At 36.6% G+C, this 24,047-nt stretch overlaps 1 protein-coding gene across 9 annotated transcripts in view; it reads left to right on the forward strand.

Moving 5' to 3' along the window:
• Mctp2 (multiple C2 and transmembrane domain containing 2) overlaps positions 1-24,047 on the forward strand; it is a 219,554-nt gene that overhangs the window by 112,862 nt on the left and 82,645 nt on the right. For all 9 annotated transcript variants that reach the window (XM_015493108.2, XM_048790319.1, XM_048790320.1 and 6 more), the window contains 4 exons: positions 3,648-3,834; positions 6,148-6,241; positions 20,114-20,216; positions 21,543-21,645. In XM_015493108.2, the coding sequence (XP_015348594.1) occupies positions 3,648-3,834; positions 6,148-6,241; positions 20,114-20,216; positions 21,543-21,645 (487 nt within the window). The remainder of the gene's footprint in view (positions 1-3,647; positions 3,835-6,147; positions 6,242-20,113; positions 20,217-21,542; positions 21,646-24,047) is intronic.

Below are 24,047 nucleotides of genomic sequence, written 5' to 3' on the forward strand. Positions count from 1 at the left end.
AACATTGTGATTTTAAAAAAATATAATTCTGTTGCTGTCATTCACCACAGCTAAATTATTAACATTTCTGTAGGTCAAGATTATGCAGTCTGTGGTTCCTGGGCCAATACCGGATAGCTACCTGATTTTACAAAGAAAACTTTATTGGAAACAATTCTCTTCATTGTTTACAATATTTCTTACTGCTTTCTTGCTTCAAGGGTAGAGTTGAATAATTTTATCAGAGACCACATGGACTTCCAAGTGAAGGTATTAAAATTTTGGTCCTTCACTGAAAAAGGTCTAGATGTGAGAAAATCCTATGCCCCATCCATAACAAGTAGATGCATAGTAGACAGAAAGCCTTGGAAAACAACAAAAGATTTTTTAGGGCTTCAGTAACAATTAGAAGAAATTAAAAGACCAACCACATTATTTAGTAAATACTCTGAGACAATGTGATACAATTAATGGAAAATGGAAAAGAAGTCTCTGGATTCTCCTTTCAGGATTTTTTTTGTATTAAAAATATCCTCGAGTGTATTACAAAATGTTTACATCTTAAATGTTTTAGATTTTAGTCCATTTATCTTTGAACCTTAAAAAAAAACACAGTTATTATATTCACTTGATTCTTCCCTCCCCTTAGGAAGTTTGGGTGGTTATTGTGCTAAAAGTCTTTAAAATTCTGAAGGAAAACTTCTTTAAAGGTTCTTTCTACTACCTGTTGCTAATATTGCCCATTCCTAGTTTGGTGTTCATGTGGATCATTCTCCCTGCCTCTGGCTCTGGTGGTTCTCCTCCTAACTGTAGAGCAATCTGGAACAGTGTGGACTGAGGTTGAAACAGAAAAATGGGAGGCCTGATGGAGAGGATTTTGTATGAGATGCATTCCTTTCTTCTATATTTCATTCATTCTTCTTGAATGAGAGAATAAATGGGAAGCAAGTTTAGACATTTTGTAGAAAGTCATCTTTATAGAGGAACTGGTTGTTAAAATCAGGAAAAAGGAACTTTAATTCATAAGACTTAAGGAATCAATACACATAGTTGGTGCAGGAACCTGAACAGATCAAAATCCATGTGCAAAACTTTCAAACCTTTTGATTGATGTGATACCTATATACCAATTTAACTTGCTCTCTCAAGTCACTGAAAAAAGAAAAATGGAGTATATACTCAGTAGTTAGTGGAGAATAAGAAACACTGATACTAGTATCATTAACCTGTTGCTTTATGGAGCTCTGGCATTTAATGTAAATACAGTTGTTTTGCATAAAACTGTTATTTCCTAGTTAATTACATAATCTTTAAAGAGTAGATAAATCCAAGCTTTCACAGTGGACAAAGATGACTAAAAAGGCTGTGTAAAGGTATAATTTCTGAGAAGAAATTCAAAATTTACTTTGCATTTTGTCTGGTGTGTGGTCAGCTTTTGCTTAAAATCAACTTCTCTAATAAGTTGTGCATTTTAGTAGACACTAGGAGAGTTTGTAAAGTTATTATAAATATGCTAACATTGGTAACATCATTATTAGTTTACTCTAGAAACATGTCAGAACCATTTTGAATCATCCAATAAAATATTTGCTGTTGTCTATTTATGCATTACTTTTGACCTCCAAATAGTGCAAACCTTCAGAGTGCTTGCCTCTAAATAACTTCTGACTGTGCAAATGAACAAACTAGTACCACACAGTAAACATTCAAAGAGCAAATATTGCCATTACTAATGGCATTAAAAAGCGTGTGCCATCACTGAGTTAGTGAGAATTTGGACTAATTAAAGTGACCATTAAAATTCTTACAAATTTGGATCTTTTATCATTCCATAAGAAAGGGTATTATTAATAAATGAAAGTATATAACAGTGTAAAATAATGTGTTCCTGTGCATATATATGGCAAAATTTGTTAAGAATGTGTGTGTTCATAGTTGTCTTAAAATGATATAAAGCACTTAATATTTATTTCCAAACATGTTTAATTACCTACTTACATAAATGCATATGATATAGAAATATTAACTCTCTCTTCATGGGAGTAATTTTAGTTTTTTAATTTATTTTTTTTAGTTGTAAATGGACACAATTTCTTTTTATTTATTTATTTATTTATTTATTTATTTATTTGGTCTCAAGGATTGAACCCAGGGCCTCAAGTGTGCAAGGCAAGTGCTGGGAGATGGGATCAATCAACAACACTAAGCTACAACTCCAGGCCCTAGTTTTAGTTTTTTTAAGATTCCCTTTTGCTATAGAAAATATTGTTTTGATACAAAGCATAGAAAATAGTATATGTAGATCTATATATAATCTTCCTTCAATAGACATACTTGACAAATTTACTCTATGCAAAAGAAAATGACTTCTCTTAAGTGGGATCACTTTAGGTAAATAGGAAATAATTATCCATGTTTATTTAATTTTATAGACAATTATCAATAAATATTTCATCCTATAATAATAATTGGTTCGGACTTTTAATGTAATTGGTTCTTTCCATTTAATTGGGAAAAGGATTGCAATGTTTCATAGTAAACAGGAAGGTTCTGTCTATTATACCTAGGTAACTCAAAGTCATCATTTTTTTATATAATATATACCTTGGTTACCTCTTTCTGGTTATCTGCTGTCAGGGCAAGCATGCATCCTTATTGATTGTTGTGAGAAGCAATACTTCTTTCTATCCTTTCCTAAAGTCTGGAATATTCATCCTATTCTATAATTGTGAAGCACAAATACGAATATTGTTAAAAATTAATCTAAGAACTATTGTCTGCTCCTGCCCCAATCAGGGCTTCCTCACCCACCTGCACACCTGCATACATAAACATAGTAGGTGTGGTCCAGGCAAACCCAGAGCTTTCAATGTTAAAGCAAATAAATTACTTAGCACCTCAGCACCGGCCCCCCCCCCCCACCCTTTTGGTGTTTGCTTCTGTATTTAAATGTGTTTGAGGTTTTCAACAACTCCAGAACATTGGCTGTTAAGAGGAGGAAAACATGCAATTTATAGCAGATGGGTACAGCCCTTCCTGGCAGTGCTGGGAGATGGGATCAATCAACAACACTTCATGCTCCATTTGTCCAAAAGAAACCCACCTGAGGAAACCCTGTGGAACTGTGCCTATTAGAAAAACACCTTAACACTTTTCTTTAATAAAAATTTGCCAGTTGGCATCAATTGGGAAGAAAATGCTTTCTCTATTAACCATCTCCCACTTGGATTTCTCTTTATTCCTTCTTTATTTGAACCATGTTCTTTTATTCTCCTTACTCCTAAAAGCCACAACAAAGGGAAGCCATATCTATATTTATGATCCTTAAACTTGGAAACTTTTTTCTACTTAATTCTTGATCTTATTATCTTTCTGCAGGCCTTATTTGACACAGACCTGACTTATGTCTTTGCATTTGCCACCCTTGCCCCCCATGCTGCCTGCTCTTGGATTTTGCTTTATCTCTTCCTCTCCTTACTTTTAGAGTGGGGTGGTTTGGGAGTGAGTGTTCCGAGCCAGGGGAGCCCTTAGAACCTTCACTGCTCAATAAACCTGAGCTCAGACAAAGTAAGGTTTGGGGATGATGGAATGCAAGACAGGTGCTTTGGAGGTTCTACAGTGGCCTTGAGTTAATCACTTTTCTTTCTCTGACTTCTGAAAATTTCTAGGTGTAAAGTGGATATCGCAGCACTCCCGCTGAAGCAAGCCAACTGCTTGGAGCTGCCACTGGAGAGCTGCCTGGGGGCTCTCCTTATGTTGATCACACTTACACCCTGTGCGGGAGTTTCCATCTCAGATCTGTGTGTCTGCCCCTTTGAGGACCCCAGCGAAAGAAAGCAGATTTCCCAACGATATGTGAGTGTGCTGCCTTGTTACACCACTCCTACTTCCTCCCAGTTTTAAATTAAAACAAAGTCTATGAATCAAAAACTACATCAAAAGAGATCTTGGTCCCAAGTTTCATTGTGTGTCTCCTAAAAGAAGGCACTGGGCCAGGGATTAATATACTTATAGGAAGGTGAAAGAAGACTTGGAGTTTGCCTTGTTATTTTTAAATCCCAAAAAGATATTTTGAATTTTTAGCCTTTAGCAAGTCTCTTCAAGGAAGTGGCTTCAATTCAGCATGTTTGGGTATGTGCATAGAAATTTTAATGGAAGTTCAACAAAAGTGGCTTTTGTTTTTTAACCAACCATTAATGTTTGTAATGTCATGGATTTTAATGATATTGGTTGCAAGGTTATGGACTCCTAAGTTATTTTAGAATCAAGAGAGGGTATGTTCCTGTCTCAGAAAGCCTAAAACAGGTAGCAGAGGACCATCGAATCCTGAAACCCGGATAATGACATCAATGTGATTCTTCCCTAAGTAGTTGCCCTGTACTTAACAGTCCAGTCCACATTTTTAAAATCAAATACCTGTTTTGTCTTGTCTTTATTTATTTATTTATTTTATGCTGACTTTCTAAAAGCGCTTTTTTTTTCTTTGTATTCTGCTTTTATCCCATCTTCTTTGTAAATCAATACATCCACTTGATTTCCATATATGGAAGGCACATTTTTAAGAAAGTGGCATGAAAATGAAGCAAAGATGAATCCTTATTCAATGGCAATATCATCCTCAGCATAAACTTCGTTGCCTCCAGAATCCTTCACTGTATGCATGTATTGATTAATTGAATAGATCTTTATCTTGGAGAGTACAAAGCCTAACCACATATATTTCAGTGTCACGGATTCTGCATGCCAGCTTGATGTACTCTGAAGAAGTTTGGACAGAATACACTATTGGTAGTCTCTCTGATGACTTTACATAAGCAAATGAAAATTTGATGGTAAAAACTAAAAGTATCCCCAAGCTTTCCAATGAATAAATTGCACAATTTACAAAATTCATGGGGTATACCATATATTTGTAAAGTAACATTATATAGCATAGTAATGATGTATTTGAATAATGCCTTAGAATTTCAGGATAATAATTGAGGTTTAAAGAAGCTATAATGAAAATAGAAATGTCAGGTGTTTCTTCAACTTACAAGCTGGCCAGAGCATTTGAAGGCAATAATGTACTCTTAAGAGGTGGGATTTTTTTTTTTTTTTAAGGTTATAAGAGTAGATATTCCTTTAAGGTATTTCTCTCTCTGCAGTATAAAAGTGTATTGTTTCATGTTTTCCTCTTAGCTTAAGAACTAGTTAACTCTGTTTGGTTTAGGTTGAAAATTCAAAGAGAAACAACTTTTAAAAGTTCTTAAGAATTATGTGTATCAGGTCTGCCTATTGTTATTCTTACTGAACTTTTCCTATTCAACCCTGAGATGCCTAAATAAAATGGGTTTTACTGTCTCAATATCAATCCCTGGGGATCTGCTTATGACAGGTTTTTGGATAGGTAATAACAATGTGTATCTGAAGGTTTTGAAACAGGATCTTTTTCACTGGATGCATTCTGTATGCTTGAGAAGAGGGTTTATACAATTATCTTTTCCATGCATGATTTCTCCAGGCTATCATATATTCAGACATCTCAATATTGCTTTATATGCTTAAGAATGACCAGACCAAATATTCAAACTTTGGATAAAGCAAACTAAAAATTAAAGAAAATGTGAATATAGGGTGATATTGGATACTAAATCTCTAAAGAACTTGGTTATGGCATGGATCAGAAAATTCACTCTGTTTTCATCCCCACTCTCTTTCCAGTGGTAATAAATTTTTACATGGGTCCAAATTTAGTACTCTTGCATCCGTAAGTTTATACTAACTAGGTCAGAATAATGTTGCATTTAGTGTGATTTAAAATTTGCATTAAAGAGAAAAAAAAAGAGAGAAGAAAGAGAATGAATGTCATTCTACCCATACATTTTCCCAGTGGGGTATCTTTGCTAACACCAGGGGGCGATGTTAAAAGTAGATTGTATGTGCTTTTAATTTGTTAATTTTGGAGTTGTAGTTAATTAATTCTCAGTTACTTTTTTTTTTTTTTTTTAATCTGGCTGCTGTAAATGCCTAACTGTCCTGTGGGCTGGCATAGTGTATGTTTGAAACTTTTCTAATATTTCATGAGACGAGAAGATAATAGAATGTATGGATGCCCCATAGGCCTTCAGAGCACTAATAGTATACTAGAAAACTGTTTTCATTTGTGATCTCCTTTTCTCCCTTCAGTGCTTACAAAACTCTCTGAAAGATATGAAGGATGTTGGCATTTTACAAGTGAAGGTTTTGAAGGCAGTAGATCTCCTAGCTGCAGATTTCTCGGGTATGGAACACTTTCATTTTTTAATTGCTTTACATTGTTATTGTCATTTATTTCATGCTTTGAAATGATATTATAGCAAAGTAAGATGTGGAATAAATAGAAGTAAATGTACACCCACTGTGCAGTTTTAGAAAGAACAACCAGAGAAAAAACAATGCGGACTTGAACAATTCTGTTCTCATAGTCCCCATTTTTGTTTTTTTGCCAAAAAAAAAAAAAAAAAAAAAATCAAATACTTATACTCGGATTCAGTATTGCATTAGACCTAGTTTGGATTCAGAGATATTTGTGGATTATTCATGTCATGGTTTCTTTCTTTCTTAAATTAACGTGGGGGTTGAACTTAGCTGCAGCACCTCAAATCATGCTATTTGCCCTGGAGCCCTTCCCCTCTTCCCTTCTGGGTCTGAATGTGCTGCATCCTTCACAGCGGACAGAATGTGTTTATTGACCTGCGTGTGCTAGCATGTCTGTTTGGAATCTCACTGTGACAGTGAGCAGAGTTCAGACCCTAGGACCACCTTGCCGTGGACACCGTCTTTTCAGAAGTTTCTCTTGGTGGTTCAGGTGAAGTTTAGAGCAGGTATACTAGCGTAGTGCTGAAGTGTGCTCTATGGCATGTAGAGTCATCCAGATTCAACAGCATCTAATCGGCGAAGCTCATTGCCAAATTACCCCTGTGTGCTGACTAATAATTTAAATGCCTACATGACAGATGCTATTTACCAAGCAAATTGATGAACACAGAAAGTGTTCAACATCCATAGTTCTCATCTATTGACACTGTATTGGGTGGTCCCCCCCACATTTGTATTTTTAGAATGTGGTCTACTCTTTTTGTTCCTCCATACAGAAACAATTATACTATACCTGTATAACTCCTAAACTTCTGAGACTGTGTTTAAGGAAACTCAAACATTGGGGAAGTGAATTTTAATTTTAAGCACATATTATTACAAAATTATGGAAAATATAAATTTAATTTAAAACAGGAGTTCTTTCCACCCGCTTCAGAGAACCAATTCAGTAGAAATGAATACTCCGTAGTCTCTTTATATAAACTGCTTCCCACCTGAAAGAAGTGCCCAGTGAGCAATTGCATATAATGCATTTGTTTGGCCAAATGGATGATATAAATTGTAAGGATTGTAGATGAAATACTAAAATGGTTACTTCTGATAGTCATTAATACAGTTGCAAATGTTTATAGTCTCATGTTAATTTGAAAATGCTCCTTTCTTTGTACTTATGTTTTATGAAAATGTTTAATATTTCAAGTGAGCCTTTGACAGTTAACTTGACTATTTAACATGTGTCTTTGATGTTAGCAGTTTGTCATTACTAGAACATGTCTAGAGTTATTCACTAGTTTCCTAGAGCGAATTGTTATTATTTCTAAGTGTTTAGAGCAGCCCTCTTTGAATCCACATTTGTTACTATCTCAAGAAATGTCTTAAGCCCCAAGAAATTATTTATGCCTTCAAGCAGTATTTTTTAAAGATTCCTTTTGTAGTTGTAGTTTTTTAATCTGCAAAAACTAATTGTAATGCATCCAAAGTTTTTTTTTCCCTTATTTTAAAGACTGTTTTACAATAACATCCATCTGTGGGAAAACATTTTTACATCCTATTTTATTTTTTTCTATATTATCAGGTGTCCTTCAAGCCCCCAAACTAGTATTGATGAGAGTTATTTCAGGCCAATATGTCATCTCCTAAGAGTATTTTGAATATTTAAGGTAAATAGGAAAGAAAACAAAGGAATGAATGTAAATACTAGAAGATAAGTCAAAACCCTCTTTATGTAAGAATAATTTGGGGGGAGAAAAGTTATTTTTGTTTATTTTTATTATATTCAAAATATTTAACAGATAGTTTTGTAGTGGTGAAGCAGAGTATCAAAGGATGGCAGTGTTTAAAAGCAGCAGTCAACAATGAAATGACACTGTGTGGTTTGACCAAATGTCGTACTGCTTTACCATCTCTGTGTTATATTTATGAGAAAATTATCAGTATTCTGAATTGAGACAAAATGATTTGTCATTAGCTAAACATGTCCTTCGACCACATTGATGTTTGTTTTTAGAATCAAATCTCTGTTTCCCTTACATATTCTCAAGATTGTAGATGAGTCCTCCAGCGTGTTCCCAACTAAGACATTGCTTTCCCATGACAGAGTGGACCTACTCCACACAGTTGTCATGCCATTTTTCTATGTGTGAAGTGAAATGCATTCAGATTTCAGTACGATGGCACCATGGATGCAGTTTGTGTCTCCTGGAGGTTAGCATAATGACATACATTATACGCTCCACCGTTACTGCTTTTATTATCATCTTTACCAATTCCCTGATGTATAGGTAAAAAAAAAATCAGTATCACTTGATTGTGGATTAGAAGAGGCATGAATTATTGGCATGAATGAATTATTGTCAATTATTAAAAAAATAATTTTATTTAAATAATTTTATATAAAGGTTATATCCAACCTTTTCTAGGCAGCCTTATTTTATAACCAGGTGTTCATATATTGTGATTGATCAGGGAACAAAGTATTCACCTGCAAATTAAAAAGGAATACATTAGTACAAGTAAGTATCACGGTCATTTTAGAAAGGGTACAAAAGGAAACTCCACAGCCTTTCCACTTTTATCTATCCATACAAATTGCTTCTTTAACATAATGCTAAATAACTGATTCTTCCAGTTTTCTTCACTTAAGCTTCAGAAACCCTCATGGAGTACAAGCCTGAGGAGGGTAGTTGGGGCAGTGGTCACCACCAGCAAGGCCACAGTCACTGTTTGTAGGGTGCAAGGACCTCAAGTACTAGAGGGGGGGAATGAATGCAGGTGGCAAGACCTGTTGTCACAGCTTGCTAATCTTCAAGCCACCTATCTCTTTGCAAGTGACAATTAAAAAAGAAAATGAGCCATGCAAGACTCTATGACTAAACCAGGTATTCCTCATCAGTTGTTATTGATGTTATGATTACATAGTCATAAAAAGAAATCAAATTTGAACACTTGTTACTATGCTGGTATTTTAGAATATTGGGATAACATTCATGTACTAAAGTGAATTTCTTTTCCATAAATACATTATCTTATATGAAGGAAATGATTAGTGTATTCAAATGTCACAAAATATATTAATAACCTAAGTCTACATATGTAACTGATATAAAGATATCTAGAAAAGATTAGGCTCTAGTATAAAAAATATATTTATTTTAAAAATTATACATCCTTTTGTAAATATGGTATTGTGTGATTAAAAACTATTAATTATGAATAAATTTAAATTTAAATTTATCTTGGTTTTTTTTAGAGTTTCTAAAATTTATTTTTTTAAAAAAGAGAGGTTTTTTTTAATTACGGGAATTTGAATTAAGCTGTCTTGTCTTGGAGCACATCACTTTAAAACTGATGAAGGATATTCTAATGTTCTCAGGTGTATGCTTACATTAGTCATGGATACATGAACAGTTATTCTAATAGAAGAGCGTGTCAGATATTTTTATTAAAGATATCTCTTCAAAAAAACCTTTGCACATGGCACAACCTAAAATCTTTAGGTAATAGGTTATGCAGTCTGATGTAATTACTTTTGTAGTAACCAAACCATAGCCTTCGTTCATGAAACAAATGATATACCATGCTTTCAGAATCAAGGTGAATGTAGCTGTGTCTAAAGGTTTAATGAGACCAACATACTTCGCTTGGACTATTTCAAGAAAAGAAGCTCATGTTGTAATGATTAAAAGGGAGACAGACATTTTATTCTGGACAAAGCTGAAAAATAGTGCAACAGGTTCCTTATCTGCAGTGGAAGCCCTCACAGAGACCAGTGCTCTATATTCTGGTTTGCCCTGAGGCATATCAGATTCATGCATTAATACCATGGAGAAAAAGGGCAGATTTTTTAATCTCATAAAGTATAAAAAAGGTAACAAAATACCCAGTGGGTTCATAGAAAAGCTTTAGAGAATTGAAGTATTCTCTGGTCATAATTGTACAGTTAGATAAGAAGATGTACCTTATACATGAAAGAGATTAGCCAATGAAGAGAAGGAAACTCTTTTGACATGCTTGCAGAGTCATTCAAGAGAGTCTGATTATGATTGATAGAATGTTGTAATTTGTGGGGTTAATTCATTGTATCAGGACTGAGACCATTATGGCCACCTTTTGTATAATGTACATGAAAATATTCAGCATCTAGTCGATGGCTCTTCACTCTCATTCTTAGAATCAAAAAGTGTTTTCAAGCGTGTACCATCCTGTCAACAGTGTTTTCTATTTGTTGATCTTGTTCTTTAAAATAATTCTTACATAGCAAAACTCCCTCCAAAGTAATCCTCTTGTGGCAACATGGGTTCTGTTGGTCTCCCTCAGCTTTATTACAGCTACCCATACACTGTTATTGCTACCAGGACGGCCCCTGCCCATTAGAATGCTTTCAAAGTATAGAACTGTTAGAAACTTAGGAGAGTTTTCTTAAACTTGTTGTTCCAATAGTAGGAAATGATAAGAATTCCATGGCAGTTCGGGTAGGATGGTATTAAGTAATATAACAAAATAATATCACATAAGCCTCATTATCCCCTTCTTCTGTAATTCATTCTCATCTTTATTTTTTATGTTTCTATCATTCTAATAATCTGTGTGTCATGATGAGAAGCTGGGGAGTTGTCAGGAAGCAATGGAAGAACAAAGCTGGAAGGATCAACTTTACTCATAGTATGGACCTGGTTTTTCTCCAAAAATCAACATGTTCTTTTTTTTTTTTCTTGTCATGCTTGAGATTTGTTGGCACTTCTTGCCATGAAAAAACATCCTTCAACAACAACAAAAATTTCCAAATCTATGAGGATCCTCTTGACCTATGAGTAGTGATGTCATTATTTGGACCCCTCTCTGTTGCCAGTGTTGACGAATGAGTCAATGATCACATTAACATAATCTCAAAATATCTATCAGAGGAATGGTAAAAACAACATGTTTTCAGGAAAGAAATCTAGGTTATTACAAGATGGCCTTAGTTGATAAATAAGCATGTTAGGGAGAGTTCCAGTACCCTCAGAAGAACAACAATACATTCAGTTCCAGAACACCCTGCTGTTTTCTAGTGAATTCAGTATAATGCTCTGACCTGCTTTTTAAGTTTTTCTCAGTTTAAACAAACTCAACTTGGTGGTAGATGTGATGATGAACACATATCACTGAATGCCTATACTCAGTGAACAGACAAACCTTTAGTGGGCTTAGAAGCTATAAGAGAGGGCTCTGTTTTCCTTCCCTTCACACTCCTTTGCTGTAGAATTCCTGATGCAGGAGGTGGTGTGCACCTTCAAAATAGATGAGGACCCTCATCAAAATTAGGGAGTGGTTCCTTAGGTGTGCCATTAGGAGGAGCTCTTGGCATGTCCCCCACACAGGTTTGAGTTCCCATTATTATAAGGGCAAAACACTCCATTCATTCCATAAGTGCATGAGTCCTTCCATGTACCTGTGACTCCTGCCTTAAGTACAGTAATGTTCTGTTCAATGATTTTTTCATTGATGATGAAAATTAGTGGTGGTGATGTGGCGCTTTGATTTTTGAGGTAGCCTCACATATTAATCCCTGTACGTTATGGGAATATAATATACAAAGTATACAGAGAAGCAGAATCCCATGTGTTGTCTTGATTCTATCACGTACTAACCTGGGGTCCACTCTTAAGCCTTCACACATTCATGGGTATCTTGAATATGCCCAATATATATTATGTATTTAGGAAATGTTTTTCCTATTCTTTATTAAATTTATTTTATTAGAGTGTATTTATATGGAGAATTTCACAGATTGTCTTTTAAAAATATTTTTAGTTGTAGATGGACACAATACCTTTATTTTAATTATTTTTTAATGGGTGCTGAGGCTCAAACCCAGTGCTTCACTCATGCTAGACTAGTGCTGTGCCACTGAGCCATAGCCACCGCCCTACAGATTGTCTTTTTGATATATTATTTATAAATTTCTCTAATTTTAGATAAAGCTAGAAATAAAAGCATTGTTAATCACTTTTAGGTCTTCAGATACTTTTAGAAATCTACAGCTATCACACTAAGATGCCTTTTTTTGGATTTGTTTCTGCTTCTATTACCTGCTAGAAATGAAGGCAAAAATGCTTCATTGGAGAGAAATTCTCATGCTAACCTAATATAGTGCTTTCATTTCACATTTTCATAATGTGGATAATAGTTTTATTACTATAAAATACCTTTTTGGATCATCTGATTTTTATTGTGTGTAATGTGCTATTCTCTGAAACTATTGACCAATATACTGCATTTAAACCACACGATACACAATAACAGTGTTCCAGCCATATGCTATGATACTTACTTTTGAGTTATTTCTGTAAATTATAATGGTGACTATTAAGTTTTTTGTTTTGTTGTTTTTGTTTTCTTTTTTTGAAATATAAGGCTACTTGTGTCAGAAAAAGAGTGGTTCTGTGGTTATTGTTCACTGGGAATTTTAAACCACATGCCCACTGTATGGTTTATTTTCATTGCCTGTCTCTGGAAGCTGTATCCATAGCAATACTTCTCCTCTTAAAGATGCCCTATTTTCAAGGGGACGACTATAATTGGAATTTCTAGAAAGCTCAGTGGTAGTGATTGAATGCTTTTAATTTTCATGTGATCCTCCTGGATAACTGAGCCCAAATCAAGAACTTTTGAAAATACATTAAAAACTATATAAATCTACCTTTGGCAGGCTGTTTTAACTGTCTGCCAAAGAATGCACTCTCTAGTCAAGGCAAAGTTTGGGAGTATGTAGAAGATTTAGCAGTTGTAATTTAATGACACCATATGAATTCAGTTCATTTGTGGCACTTTACAAATTACAGGTATCACTTTGATCTTAGTGTTTGGGTTCTTAGGAAGATCCTAATTTATGTCAGCAAATGTATTTCTCCTATGATAGCCCCTGCTAACATGGTGGAGAATTGGAATTGGCTCTGGGTTTCACATGAGGTGACTAAACCAGTGACTCTCTATTTGATTATAATCATACTGCTAAGGTCAAGAATAGGTGCTAAGATTCATTAAAAGACACCTAACTGATGTTGCTTTGGCAAGTCATGTTTTAGTAGCGATGTCAAGGATGAAGAGCTGGTCCAGCATTTTTAAGTGAGGGAATACCATTTCCCAAGCCATGTTTTCTGCGGAGCTACAAGAAATCAAGTGAGACTCGAAAACAGAGAGCAAAGGGACCTTTGGGGAGAGAAAACTATCAGCTTAGGTAACACTGAACCATGTGGGAGCACAGGGGCCAGGTAAAGGAATTTGGGAAACAACTTAAGTAGGGGAGTGAAGTGATCTGATATGAACTTTAAAAGTTTACTCTGGCACTGATGGGCAGCAAGGCTTTTGCACAGGGAATGAAATCATGGTGATATTAAGCAAATGCAGGGGATACTGGTGTGTTTTGAAACATGAGTGGTGGCAGGGGAGTGGGTGTAAAAATTCTGATGTCATTAACCCTTGTTTTTCTACATTTGTGTTGCAATATGAAAACATCAGAAATTTAGTTAAATAACATTGCATCAAGATGACGTCCTCTTTGTCCTTTGCTGTCTTCCCAGTGGGGACCAGGCTACCCTTTGTTCAGAAAATCTGTCACAACAAACAGAGTAGCTCTATGCCTGTGTGATGCTGAGGAAGCACAATGTCCTAAAGGAACCTGTGACCTACTTGAAAACACAGAGCACATGTAAAAAGTAGGCCCAGCAAGAACCAAGATTGGCATTTCCTTCATTATTATTATTGTTATTATTTTTAATCCTTGTCAGCTCCTGGCACAGGGATCTCCATGTTGCAGGGATCCTAATATATCTGTTGAAGCAATGAACAGGTAGATTATATGGGAGATATTCTAATCCCTGAGCCAGTTACCACAGGAATCCGGGACCTTCCTACAGATTGCAGGGAAAATTCCAGGAAGAAAATATCTCTGTACCAGGCCTGGGAGGTTAGCTGGCATTCTAATTTCTGGAGAAGAGGCACAGTTGGAAGAACATTGCACAGACAAGCTGCTCTGCATGCAAAGTGGGAAGCATGAATAAGCCTTGTTCCTGTTTGCCAGATAGGATGGGGCAGCCTGGTGTGGTTGGAAGCCGGGCAAAGAGACACATTCCTGGCTAAAGAACTGGTGAACGGCAGGCGGATCAGGATGGATCATGAGGCTTCAGTTGACAGAGGATACAAATATTCAGAATGATCATTTAAAATTTTCTTCAATATTTGATGGGAGGGTTTATAAGTAAAGGGTTAAAACAGGGCCTAAAAGCGGTTTTTGGAAATTTTCTCTGAAACGGCAGTGCTGTCATCCTTCCTCTTTTCCCAGGTTTTTTGAGCTACAATGCTCCATACATAGCTTCAGGAATTATCTTCCTCTATAAACCCTGCCCTTTGTTTTGAGTCAACAGGGTATGGTGGTTCCTGGCTGCTGAATGAGTAACATGAATTGAAATTGAGTGAAAAGTACTGGTCATGACCTTCAGGCCAGTATTTGCCTGTTAATATATAGTTGTCCCTTGATAACTCTGTGAGAGTAATTCTAGCGCTGCCCCTTATATACCCAAATTCCAGGATGTTCTCATCACTTGTATAAAGTGACATAGTATTTATATGAAACTTACATTCTCTCACATACTATAAATAACCTTCAGATTACTTATAATACATAATACAATGTAAATGGTTGTGATATTTGCATTATTTAGGGAATAATGATCAGGAAAAAAAAGTCTGTACCTGTTCATTTATAGAGGGAACTATCATGGGCCAAGTTCATATTACATAATCCACCCTTGGTGGAACCTGTGGATACAGAAGGCCAATTGTATATATGTATGTAAATATATCTTCCGAATAAATTTGGAATCTGCCCAAGAAGGATATATCCAGTTTTGCTAAATGAATACTCACCTATTTTTTTTGTTGTTGTTGTTGGTACCAGGGATTGAACTCAGAGGTACTGAACCACTGAGCCACATCCCCAGCCCTATTTTGTATTTTATTTAGAGACAGAGTCTCACCAAGTTGCTTAGTACCTCGCTTGTGCTGTGACTGGCTTTGAACTCACAATCCTCCTACCTCAGCCTCCCAAGACACTGGGATTACAGGCGTGTGCCACTGCACCAGGCAAATACTCCCCCTTCTAAGCCTCACTTAAGATTCACCTCCATTATGAAATATTTTCCCAACCAAATTAAATTTCTCTGAACTTTCATTTCTACTTCTGAACAAATGGCACATGGGTTTGGGGGATGGGAGATAAACAGGAAATCTAGATAAATAAATATGGCTTCTTGCAGGGAGTGTCGAAGGATGGGAGAAGCATGGCTCCCTGTGGTCTGCACTCCTCACTGGAGCCCCTTTCACTTGGCCATGGCACTTTTCCCGGGATGGTAAGGGCATGTATGCATATGTTGTTTTTGCCAGCTTCAGGATCCTTAAGTAAAATACACAGGCTAAATATGGAAAAAAGATCTACAGACATGGGATATGAGAGGTGTGAAGACAACACACAATTGGCTGGTACAGTGGTGAATGCCTGTAATCCCAAGGGCTCAGGAGGCTGAGACAGGAGCCTCCTGAGCCCCGATCGTAAGTTCAGAGCTAGCTTCAGCAAAAGTGAGGCACTAAGCAACTCAGTGAGACTCTGTCTCTAAATAAAATACAAAATAGGGCTGGGAATGTGGCTCAGTGGTTGAGTGTCCCTGAGTTCAATCCCAGGTACCAAAAGATTAAAAAAAAAAAAAAAACAAAAAACACAATTGGAGATCAGAGACGGGGACAGCTCAATGTGCTATAGCGTGAGATTGAAGGAAGTTTTCACTGAAAAGATGATACTTGCAGAACAGCAGAGACCAGGAGGAGAGTTCCTTACAGATAATAACTTGGTGGTCTTTGCATATCAGAAGCAGAGTTTGTGTTCAGGAATGGTTTTCAAATGAAAACTACGACCCTTAAAATACATTTACTACTTGTCATTCAACTTTTATAATTGATATAATGGGAAATTTTCCCATCAAAAACCCTTAGTTATTATTCAAGGAATATAAATGAATGTGAAACTGATGTTAAAAAGAATGGGAAAGGCTACTCTGTGAAAGTGCTAAAATTCCAATGTGAAACTGAATCACCATTGGTATTACTACATCTAGGTGACATGTCATCTGGACACGGGGAGGTATTTTACAGAAGAAAAAAAAAAAACGTGTGAAGAGGAAAGGAAAAGTAGATCCTTGAAGGTCTGGACAGCAGTCTGCCCAGTGCTGTTCTCTCAGTGCTATTGGGGATATAGGGACATTCCGTTTATTATGGGAAATCATTATTATCTGCAATAAAAATATTCATCCTGTAAGTCTTACATAAGAGAGAAAGATCAAACTAAAATGGGTACATAGATTACTCTATAAACATCTTAATGTCTTTGTTTCTTCTCTCTGCCTGTTTATACTGTAATATTAATAAATGCAGCATTTTAATGAGCTTTGACTGAATTACGTTCAGAGAGTTGGTGCAGGATGTTCCTTGGAGACACATAACTGAACTTTCCAGTTTCTGGAGGGAAGTCTGTTCCTCATTAGCTGGGACAGCTAAGAGCGTGCTTGCTCAGAAGAGTGGGAGCCGCAGCATGAGCCCACCTGTGCCTCAACAGGACGAGGCCTTGTCTCTGCCCTGCTGTGGAGTAACCCCAGGGCTTTCATTAAGAGTGTCAGGCAGTTTCCCCAGAGCAAGTGCTGATGGCATGTCATGTTGGTGTCTCTGGAGGCGCTGCGCTGACACCTACTAATAGTCTGACAAACGGTTAAGTAGCTGTTTCAGCTTGGGTTGAGGAATCAAGCATGCCATACCTGAGCATGGAGTCCAGAGCATGTGTTCGCTCGGTATTCAGTGTTGTTCTATGTTGGCAGGCTCTACCCCATCTAAATCCCCTGCAGAGTACATTTCAGAGAAAACTGTTTTTTAAATAAGCCAGAATCTTCTTGCAGATGGATTTGTGTGATCATTTGATTTTTGACTGTCTAGCATCTAAAATCCCTATTATGTTCCAGGAGTTTCCCAGTGCATCTGGAGGAGACCATGTCAGAACCCACTTGCATTTAGAAGCTGGAAAGCCTAGTCTCCCTTTCTGAGCTCTGATACTGGGGCATGGGTGCATGGCCAGGCAGATGTTTCATAGGAGGCCTTTGTGCATCAAACAAAGCAAAGAAGCAGGAAAAGAGAATTCATATTAGAAGAAGCCACAGGCAGGATTTAGAGACAGGAGTATCCTATAGAATTATAATATAATATAATACTAGCTATTATAATATAATATTATATTAACTATTATAATATAATACTATGTGCTTAAGTTATTCTTTGGTGGACAGCAAATTTTTTATTCTGATTTTCCAGGCTTTGCAGGGGTTCTGAGAGCTGAATTATTTAAATAAATTCTTTTTCTATGAAATTTAGACAGGCTTCTTTCCATTGTTTGCAGTTAAGACCCAAACTCATTCATTTAGTTCTGTGATTTGATTGTTGTCTAGCGGTAACTGACCACTAACGGCATCTAATGGCATTGACTTAAAAGGTTTGGCCAGGTATCCAAGTGTCTAGACTACAAGTCAGTGGAATGGAATCTTCTGTTTCAAACTGAACCTCAACCATTTATCTGCTCTTCTCCATTTTCTTAAAAAAATATTATCCTCATGAAGGCTCCTGTATACTTAGTTTCTCTCTCAATACGCAGTACCTCAGAGCTCCTAGTTATTAAGTGAATTAGATGTTGGTTCATTGACCTGAATAGCAGGTCAACAGGTCAAGAGGCGCAAGCACTCTCTGCATTAGGCCCTGGCCCAGGACTCCTTGGCATTTGTTGGAGAAGCATCTGTCCTTATGCCCTCAATTAATTTAGCATGCACGGCTTTGTAAAGTACCAATGTGCTGGGGACATAGGCAATGAGTTAATGTTGTAAGGACATTATGGAGCTATTCATTCTTTCCCTGACAGTTCCAATTCTACATTCCCTCTGCCAAATCTGACAAAAGGGAAGAGAATTTTTGGTAGCCCTCTGAATTCAACTTCAGACTTAGAGTTGTCTTGCTTTTGTGTGTGTGGTTTTGGAGGGTGTGGGAGATAGGGCAGAAAAAAAGAAGAGATAAGAAGTAAGGGATGAGTTTAAGATATTTTAAGATATAATTCCCAAACTATTTCATTGAATTATATGTCTGTATGTTTCATAGCACCAAAAATGTAACTCACATGGTCTTATAATACACTGAGTTTATAAAATCATACAACATTTTGTAAAAGCAACATTTTAAATCTTAAAGAGTAATTTTTACACTTCTTTTGCACGTCTTCTCACAGCCATGTAAATTATGTAAGTTTTCATAGACTTTTAATTGTAGAAGAGTAAACATGCATTCTGACCTAAAAAAAAGTTTAGGATCTAAGCAGAGATGTGCTCTGTTTTCTCTTTTGTTTCCAGCTGACATATAGTAACAGTGTTATAATACAGGGTGATGTTTTGATACATACAGCGTGTAATAATTAAATCAGTGCACTTATCATATTTATCAACTCATAGATTAATCATTTATTATTGGTGAGAACCTTCAATATCCTTCCTTCTTGCTACTTTGAATTATATTCAATGCAACGTTGTCAACTGTAGTTTCCCTGTTATGCGGGAGAAGCCGGAATGCATTCCTCCTGCCCAACTGTGACTTTGTACTTCTTGATGAATCTTCCCCACTCAGCTGTCACTCCTACCCTACCCAGCCTCTAGTCACTACTAGAGCAGCTTCTTTAGATCTCATGTGAATTGAGATCATGCAGTACTTCTTTCTGTGCCTAACTTATTTAATAAAATTGTCCTCCCAGTTCATCCATGCTGCGGCAAAAAAACTAGGTGTCATCTGTATTATGGCTGAATATTATTCGTGTATGTATATGTGCCACATTTTTTTATCCACTCATCCATCGATGGACCCTTATTTTGATTTTTTGACACTGTGAATAGTGTTACAATAAACATGGGAGTACAAATATTTCTTCAACATATTGACTTCATTTCCTTTAAATATATACCTGGTAATGGAATGCTGGATCATGTGATAGATATATTTTTAACTTTTTGAGGAACCTGTGAATTTTATAAGGACTATATTAATGTACATTCCTCCAGCTATGCATCAGAGTTCCCTTTCTACACACACATACTTATTTATTTGTTTATTTATTTATTTAGATAGTAGGGCAAGGTGATAGCTCCATTGTGGCTTCAATTGGCATTTCTCTGATGATTAATACTATTGAACATTCATATATTTGTTGGCCATTTGCATGTCTTCTTTTGAGAATTCTTTTTTTTTTTCAGATCTTTTACCCATCTTTAAATTGGATTATGTGTAGGCTTTGAGGGTTTTTTGTTTGTTTGTTTGTTTTGTTTTTGTTGTTGTTTATTTTTGCTATTGAGTTTATTTTTAAAATAAAACAAAGAAGTGGATCCTCTCACAGGTCAAACTGATAGCCCTCCTGTGAGACCTGTATGGTTACTGACTTTCAGCTGTATCTGAGCTGGGTGGGGTATTGTGTATCAGGTCCCAGGTTGTTAAGATGCTAAAAGACCTATGGACTTTGTCCACCTTCCACTTTCCCAAAGAGGGCTTCCAAAGAGCTTTCTAAAAGTCTCACCTTCCTTCTTTCATCAAACATGAAATTTTCATTGTTGGAAAACTACATGGCTTTTGTTTACTGTACTTTTGACCCTTTGTGGACTCATTTGTCATTGACCAATGTCTGTTCTCTTGCCAGGGAAGAGTGATCCTTTTTGCTTGTTGGAGGTAGGCAATGACCGGCTTCAGACACATACCATTTACAAAAACCTCAACCCCGAGTGGAACAAAGTTTTTACATTGTAAGTGCTTTAGCCTCTGAAATACAGAGGAGTGGCTTTAACTTAAAGCAATTATCCTTGATATGTTTGGGGCAGGCTGGGGCTCTTGAGTGGAACTTTTTGTCCATTTTTATGTGCAAAGAGTGAATTTTATTGTTTCTTTTTCCTTAAAACCTTTTATACTTTTATTTTATGGAGTGTGGTGTTAATAATAGAAGAGACCATTTGGAACTGCAAGGGAGTGTTATAGAAGGCATTTGTAAAGTAGATCTTTCAAGTGACTAAATTAATCTGTGGGTATATGGAAGCCTCCATGTATCTAAACCAATTAATTCCTCAGTTAAATAAAGTCACAAATGGAGACCTGCCTTAAATTCAAGGAGCTTGTATGCTATAACATTATCTTAAATGCCTGAAAGCTTATATTATGCCAGATTCATTAGGAAATACATATTATTTGTGAATCTTTAATGACTCCCAGAGCCTCCTTGTATTTACATTTAGCTGAATGACCCACTCCATCAAACTTGTCTATTAAGGAGGCAGGATATACTTAATTTTCCTACTTTAGATTTCAAGGCACCTGACCATCAAGGGATGGCCCCTGTTGAATTTGGGTGAAATGATGGTACGTTATCCTCACAAAGCTGAATAAATGCTTAGTCTACAATAGTCAAATTTGCTTGTGTGGATTTGATGATATTAGTAGAAATCTCCCAAGGACCAATGAGAAGTGGATCAGCTCTGCCAACAGGTCTGCCAGTGGCCAGGAATAAGAGTGTCTTGTCTCTTTAACACATTGTCAGTGATCATGGCTCTATTTTCATTTTCACTGGTGTCTGCCTTCTGGTCAACAACAACAACAACAAAAAAGTTTCTAAATATGCCTTGGATTTTTGGCATTTGTGTTTCGACCACAGGAGGCTTTCTCACTATTTCATTAAATGTGAATTTTACCTTTCCTTTTCATTAATTTAAAGAAAATGTGATGCTTACTTTTCTCATTTCGAAGCAACTTTCTGAAATCATTTCCCTTTCCCTCTCACTCTTTCTCTCCTTTATTCTGCTCCTCTAACAGTTGCACCCTCAAGTGCACATCTACATGGAAAGAAAATGTCAGTAAAAAAGTTGACTTGATTTTTTTTTTCATGTGGATGTCTGAGTCTTCTATGATGGAAGGCTTGGGAATACAGTCAGTTTGATTTAATTTTTAGAATTTAATTAAATGGTAGTTTTATACTCTGAGGACACACAGACTTAATTAGTGAAACCGTGTTTTCAGATCTTCATGCAACAGACTTTCACTTGTGTGTTTTTGTGTATAAGACCTGATATTTCTTGTTTCAGTCCCATTAAAGACATCCATGATGTTTTGGAAGTGACAGTGTTTGATGAAGATGGAGATAAACCCCCTGATTTTCTTGGAAAAGTTGCCATTCCCTTGCTGTCTGTAAGTTCCCTTCGTTCATCAACAATTTGCAAGTTATTTAACAATTGATGAGTTTCTGTGATCCAGAGCTGCTTTGTCCTTGTCAGTGCTAGAAAAAAGAAATATTCTTGTAGCTGTAGCAGCAAACTACCATTTTATTCCTTTTCCTTATGTCTGAGTTATAAAGAGACATCATCTTTTCTGTGTCAGTCCAGTATTGATTTAATCAACCACAACATTTTGTCCAGTCTGTCAATTCACTCTCAGTCTTTCTCTCCATTTTTAAGCTTGGAGTTTCCATTTGATTTCAAGGAATATGGATCTACGACTCAGATTTCCATTTATTAATGGAAAACATGTATTTCTTTATACCTCTTTACCCTACGTTTCCTCAAAATTAAATTGTTGCTAACTGCATGTTCATTCTCAGCTCTGTGGAAGACCTTTTATCCCAAAGTTCCATTTGTATTTATTTTTTTTTTAACTTGGCCTGTTCATTTTCAGCCTCCAAAAAATATTTTGTGGAAGAAAGCAGAGATGTCTCTTAGAAATGGGAGAGTGTTTCTGTAGTCTGGTTTAAAGAGAACATACTGGGGTCAGCAAAGAGGAAATGCTGAATGAAAAAAAAATACTTATAAAATACAGCAGAGAAAACATCAAAGAAAGCCAAAAACATGGGTAAAAAGGAAAACTACGGAGCACATTCCCCCATCCATTAAATGGACATTAACATGTAGGAGATGAACTGTTCTGAGAGAATTTTATGTTTTTCCTTCAGCTGGCGACACGGTTTGTTGTAGACTATGGCTTCATCAGCCTATGAGATTTTATTTCTTCCCCCAAACTTATTTTTCCAAAGCTACTTGTGCATCTTTGTGGATGGAGCACTCTGTAATTTAACCATGAGGTTTGTCTAGCTCACACAATGTTTACAGAGAGGGGAACACTATACCTCTTAATATCTCTTCGTCTGTTTTTGATCGCTTGGTTAATTTCTCCCCAAGTTCTCATATCCCTGATGTTACTCTAAGAGCCTGCAGGAAGCATCTGCTCCCTCGTACAGCCGGCTCCTGCCAAATGCTCCGAGCTGTCGGCAGCAGACTGCGGGGCTCACAGAGAGGAGGTGGTGATTTGGGATTTCCCCCCTTTTTTATTACAGCGTTGTCAGTTATTCCTGAAAGAATACATGTAACAGGAATATGGGGCACACTTTTAGAGACCCTAAAGGTACTAGGAGAAAAACTCTTCTTTACAATTCACTTTCCTCCATTCACTAATTTTTTTGACATTTCTCTTCTTACTTTCATGCATAAATCTTAGTAGCACATTTTATTTCTTGCAAGGTGAACACGTTTGCTAATTTTTAAAAACTCTCCCATTTTGTTTGTGAAAGTTTCATGCCTGTGGTCTACAATTGCAACAACTCACTTAGTCTACTTGCTTCCTTCCCTTTCTCTTTTTCTTCCCACATGCTTTACTTGGCAGATCTAAGAATTTGACTTCAGCTACATCAGGGCTTCTCAACCTTGACACTGTTGACATTTGGAGCCAGAATAGTCTTCATCACATGGAGCTTTCTTGTTGCATTGTAGAATGTCCAGAAACATTTTTGACTTACATGCTTACATAACTTACTTACATGACTTCCAATGGATAGCAGCTGCCACCCACTACTGCTATGACAACCAAAGTAATCTGCAGACATTTCCAAAGATCCTGAAGAGACAGGAAATCCCTCCCAGTGTAGAACCATTGACTTAAACGAATTCATTTTTCAAAACATTCCTCCAAAATATAAGGTGAAATGTTTTGTGGAAGAGCTGGTTGAAATACAAATAGCCATTCATCTTGACTTATTTTTCAGGTTCATGATAGCTTTCCTAAGGTCTGTTGATCATTCTGTCAATAGACATTGATCCAATGTCACTGTGCACCAGGCGCTGTTTTAGGTGACACAGCGCCAATGATTACCACAGGGAAGTTCTCTCCTCACTTGGAGCTTATGGCTTCAAGATGTGTAGAAGAGGACACATAAACAAAGTGACACAAATTGTACACAGTGTGCTAGATGGGGAAAAATCAAGCAGAGGGAGGAGTACAATTTTCCATGGCTGGCCAGTGAGAGCCACAAAAAAGGGGACATTTGAAGGAGAATATAGATGAGGAAGTGAGTCTTATGATATCTGGGGAAACTTTCATGCAGGTTTCCTGCTTTGCAGCAGGACCTTGATTGCCAGATTCCAGAAATCCCTGGGTACCACTGTGGATGGAATGGTGTGAGTCAGGTGGAGAAAACTGAGATGCAGAACAGGAAAAGACCCTGGAGGACTTGGAAAGCCAAAGTTTGAAGAACTTGGCTTTTTCCTTTTGGAGGATGAGGAACCACAGGGTGTTTTGAGATAGAGAGTGCTTGATTTATTTTA

Source organism: Marmota marmota, unplaced genomic scaffold, assembly GCF_001458135.2.
Source record: "Marmota marmota marmota unplaced genomic scaffold, marMar, whole genome shotgun sequence".
NCBI lineage: Eukaryota > Metazoa > Chordata > Mammalia > Rodentia > Sciuridae > Marmota > Marmota marmota.